Source organism: Anarrhichthys ocellatus, unplaced genomic scaffold, assembly GCF_004355925.1.
Source record: "Anarrhichthys ocellatus isolate YVR2014 unplaced genomic scaffold, GSC_Weel_1.0 scaffold3, whole genome shotgun sequence".
Lineage (NCBI taxonomy): Eukaryota > Metazoa > Chordata > Actinopteri > Perciformes > Anarhichadidae > Anarrhichthys > Anarrhichthys ocellatus.
Window position 1 is genome coordinate 10,965,132 of NW_022280033.1, and position 4,786 is coordinate 10,969,917.

General features: G+C 39.5%; 2 protein-coding genes across 4 annotated transcripts in view; one reads left to right on the plus strand and one right to left on the minus strand.

The window, feature by feature from the left end:
* Window positions 1–65: 65 nt before the first annotated feature.
* On the minus strand, window positions 66–3,295 carry znf511 (zinc finger protein 511). Of its 2 annotated transcripts, none has more exons than XM_031840080.1 (6): window positions 3,022–3,295; window positions 2,871–2,947; window positions 2,247–2,448; window positions 1,979–2,103; window positions 1,330–1,575; window positions 66–1,026 (listed from the first exon to the last, which is right to left on the minus strand). In XM_031840080.1, exons 1-6 carry the CDS (start codon window positions 3,208–3,210, stop codon window positions 954–956), a joined length of 912 nt encoding a protein of 303 aa, XP_031695940.1. In that variant the 5' UTR covers window positions 3,211–3,295; the 3' UTR covers window positions 66–953. The 2 variants fall into 2 exon arrangements, with proteins under 2 accessions (XP_031695940.1, XP_031695934.1); XM_031840074.1 differs by having other exon boundaries at window positions 1,318–1,575.
* A 1,076-nt stretch (window positions 3,296–4,371) lies between these two features.
* adam8a (ADAM metallopeptidase domain 8a) overlaps window positions 4,372–4,786 on the plus strand; it is an 8,791-nt gene continuing 8,376 nt past the window's right edge. For both annotated transcript variants that reach the window (XM_031840054.1, XM_031840062.1), the window contains exons 1-2: window positions 4,372–4,475; window positions 4,558–4,667. In XM_031840054.1, the coding sequence (XP_031695914.1) occupies window positions 4,430–4,475; window positions 4,558–4,667 (156 nt within the window). In that variant the 5' untranslated portion in view covers window positions 4,372–4,429. The remainder of the gene's footprint in view (window positions 4,476–4,557; window positions 4,668–4,786) is intronic.

Genomic DNA, 4,786 nt, shown 5'->3' on the forward strand with positions numbered 1-4,786 from the left:
ATATATATATATATATATATATATATATATATATATATATATATATAGAGTCAGACTTTTATGTAAGCTGAAGGTGGAAGGAAAACGTTACCAAACAAGTCTGATTGGTATCATGGAGACTAAAGAGGAAATTCAAAAGAAAAGAACCAGCACAATATAATAATATGTGGATCATCTTCAATAGCTCATAATCAATAACAAGAACCATCATTGAAGTGCCCATTAGTGCCTTTATCACAGTTTTAATTAAATCAAGCGTCTGTATAAAAAAAAAAATGTTTTGGAAATGTCCTGTTAACATGGAGCTATTATATATTCCACAGTGACTTTTCTTCATGTTAAACGTGAGCCATGAGATCTTTGAAGGTAAATTTACTATTATAATAATATCTAAACCACACAATTTCTGTTTGTTTCTAACTTCTTAATAATTTTACCAGGTTCAAAAATACAAACCAGCTATCAAATAAATCTGCTTTACTATTGTCAATTAAAAATTGTATATATGTTTTTTACATTACCTCAAAAAGATAACTTTTTTTGCACAGATGTTCAAAGAGCTCTTAAGAGCCAGTTTCATTACTAAATGTAAATAAACGTTATCAGCTATTTTTGCAAACACTCTAAATGATGAACATGGCTGAAAGACATGTCAGTCATCAATGTACAGTGTATTTTATATCTGATGGGTGAAAAGATGTTTTGTACAATTATTAAAAATCTATTATGTAAATTCTGACATCAGTCTTATTTTTCTCTTCCAAAAACATCCACATCACTTGTCATTTAAGGATTTCCTTGAGCCACTGTGGGCTGATCACCTGAACGATTATTTATGTGCATCACATTTTATTTCAAGTCAATGACACATATGACATTTAACACATTCTGTCACAAGACAAGGGTATGAAGTTATTTATCTAAAAAAGGACTGAATGCAGAATGCTGGTGTTTCATTTCCTCCTTCCCCGCCTCCCTCTGAAGCCTCGGACGGAGCCGTGACCGAAGCACACCGTTGTGGGAATCCTGAGAGACAAGAACGCAGCTGTTGTTTTATATCTCCGATTGTTTATCGTTTGAATAAGAAAAACTAGTAAATATTATGAAGATCTCCACTCGCATATGTTTTTAGTATAATATTTTGTACATAAATGATAGATAGAGTCCTACAGTTTGTTTTAACCTAAACTTAACTACACAGTAGCACAGGTTTTACCTCAAGAAGAGTGGAATCTTAAATTCCTTAGAACATGGTTAAAAGATGGCTGACTTCGTCTCTCTTAGCAGGGCTTCCTGCAGACTTGTTTAAAGACTAACCTGTAGGAGTACCGTGGTTTTAGCGGATCGGTGCTTGTGTTCTCCGTGCTGTGAGCTGCAGCAGAAAGATCGGCGTGCTCCTCAGCAGAGGCAGGCTTTGCCATGCGAGCAGCTTCTTCCTCACACACATGCGTCTCCATGGATTCTCCTTGCTCAGGTTGATCGGACAGCACATCACACGCACCCTCAGACTCACACGCATCGTCCACAACCTCCATGGCCGTGTCTTTCTGCTGCTGTCTCTTCGTCTGCCGGGTTCTGTTTACAAAGATATGATAGTACAGAAATACACAAACAAGGGTATTTGATGAAAATCATGTTTCATGATTTAACACTCGTCGAAGCAATTTTACCGTTTGTAGGGTCAGAAAAATAACACAAAAATATGAATTTAAAGCAACTCACACTGTAGCTGAGCATTTAAAGGAAAGTTACACACTGGTTTAAATAAAGAATCTCAGTCTATAAATTACCCGACATGTTATGTTGACAGGAGAATATGAAATAGTAAAAACAAAAACAAAAAAAACACATTGCTTTAACTCAGGATAATTCCTGTTCACTATAACAAACATGGACTCTCCTTGACTGAAACCTTGCATGGAGAAATATTTCTACTGGGGATTTGCTGCCATCTAATGGACAACATATGCAGTCTCACCCTCTGTCCTTCTTGGTTTTGTCAAATCTGAAGTCTGGAGGATACTTGTGAATTCTTATTAGGTGGTCCTTCCTGTGTTTGCTAGTCCTGAACGTCTGTCCACAGCCCTCCACCAAACACTGGTACTGAAAGGTGTAAAATAAGCATCATGGAAAACTTTAAACACTCAGTATTCATCTTCAAAGAATGTTTCAAATATTTTATTATTTACATTTTTTTGCTCCATGACAATAAAGATGTCAGGACACAACGTCAGACTTCGGCTCACCATATCTTGCCTCTGGGCGAGGATGGTGAAGAGGGAGTCGTGCCACTCCTGAAGGTGAATGTCTAGCAGCCGGGCGCTCGGCAGGGAGCGACGGCAGGAGCAGCACACGTGTCTGTGCAGGGAGTTGTAGTGGTGCTCATACTCCTCCAAACTGCTGAAGACCGCACTGCAGCCAGAAATGTGGCAGGCAAACTCTGACACACTGAGACAAGGCAAGAAGAGGAGGAAGGTGACCCACACTGACATTGCAGTTATAGAGGAAAGGATCCACTGCTGTTAGCTCAGGAACTTAATTTCTGGGGCCAGTTTGTTGTTTGTTTGGCCTACTTAACTGGTCAAATATAGACCAATAGACTATATAAGTGCTTCTGTTAGACCGGCCATGTGACACTATATTCGACAACCATATTCATGAAAGCATGTAATGAAGAAAACACAGCTATGAATTTGTCAAACACCAAACTATAACAGTCGATAGAAATGTGTGTTTAGGGTGTGCTTCTCTTATTTGCTCCCACGTCACAGTAATCACATCTATCCGTTTAGTCTGTGAAATACTATTAATATTCTGATGCATACGATTTAGACCTTTAAAACCTTTAAACTCGATACTGGTTTGCATACCTGGGTGTGGGCTTGTCGTCTGCCTCCTCTGAGACGTAGAGGTCCTGCAGGTACATGTGTCTGTGAACGTCCCCGTCCTGTAAATAACACGCACGTGTTATGGTGGGTGGGTTGGCTAATGTTATCGGTCAGTCAGAGTTATTGCTATTACCTCAAAGAGCTCGTGGTCCTTGTGCAGGCGGATGAGCTGCGGGCTGAAGTTGAACGGACTCTCCTCCTCATCTTCACTTCTCCTCGGCTCCTGTGTGTCTCCTGTCGAGCGGTCTTCATCGCAGCTTTCCGCTAACAGATGCTCATCTTTAAGCAGGCGGACCAGGTCGGGCTGCAGCACGGTTTCCATGTTTTCATACTCTTTATAACCAAGTAGAGAGCTCCTACTGCCCGCGCGAGGAGTTTTCTGTTTAGGTTGTAATTGTCGCGGAATAACGACGTCATCTAATGTGTTTTTTTGGCGGTGCGTTGTCGCCACCAACTGGCCAGATTCAACATCCACGCCAGGATGTTAGTTAATGAGCAAATGTAGTTAAATTTGTTTGGTATTTTATACACAAGTTACAAAATAAACTTGACCAGAGAAGGTATTACATGACATTAGCCCTGTGTGGAAATTGTACATCCTTAATATAGTTTTAAATTAATTGAATTATATATATATACTGATATAAAGTATGATTTTTCCAATGTGCAACAAACATTTAAGTGTCAGGATTTAACTCTACTGTAGCATAAAATTACCTTTCCTCTCACAAGTAGAGGACAGCCAAAACATTTACAACCCAGTCTATTTATTTTGTCTTACGGTGGCAACTCACATTATTATCGCCTGCAAAAAAAGTCACTCAGGAATTCAATTGAAATGGAGTTCTGCAGGTATTGTGCAGGACAATCAACTGTCCTGCGGGCCTTTTTTATGATATGAGACACAGAGCGAGTCTGATACATTCTGCCATTTTACCAGTAGGTGGCAACAAATGCCACTAACGGGCTTTAGTGGTTCTGTGTCATTTGATATTGGGTACTGGGTGTGTTTTTTATATAAATAAGGAGAGTCCCGAAATCTGCCCTGTAAAATATGTCTACATACAGCTGTACGTGAGTGTTACTCTAGTTTCCATTTGTCATAGAAATGTGTGTCTGTGTGGTGGTGGTGGTAAATAAGAAAAACAATGTCTCAGAGAGAACAACTTTCAAATAAGCCTAAAGTCTCATAACAACGATTGAGGGGTAATTGAGTGTAGAGCCCACGTTCTTTTTCAAGAAACTGCAAAATTGTACACGTTTTCTAAACGAGGTTCATCAAAGCGTTTTAATCCCCGTAAAATCACGTGACTCAATGTATATGCCGACTCAGCAACTCACGCTAATTTTGTAACCAAAAAAGAAGGAAAAAAAAAAATGACGTTAATCTTTTTTACCGGCTCTGGTTGTGACTCATGTGGTTTGTCAACCTCAAATGGTAATTTTCAGGATATTACACAGCAAAGAGGGCGGAGTGCTGAAGAGCCTTTTTCCTTCAGACTGCTAAGCTCACAATGACAGAGTCCGTCCGGTAGAGCAACATGCCATGTTCTGGATCTTTTGTTTGGATTTTCCTCTCCACATGGGGTACGACTTGTCTTTTTTTCTTTCTTTTTCTTTCTTTTTCTTTCTTTCTTTTTATCTCATAAATTATCCCCGATACTTGCAGGAATAATTGCGGGCAGTGTGAGGACTCTACCTCATGTGATGAAGTACCAAATAGTGATCCCTCAGAGGCTGGGGGATCCATCTCTCATTAATGATGCAGCCACACATCAGGTAACACACTCTACTCTTCAATTCGGATAGTTTTTTAGCTTTGGGAAAATGTATTAAAGTTTCATCTCTCTTTGTGTGTGTGTGTGTGTGTGTGTGTGTGTGTGTGTGTGTGTGTGTGT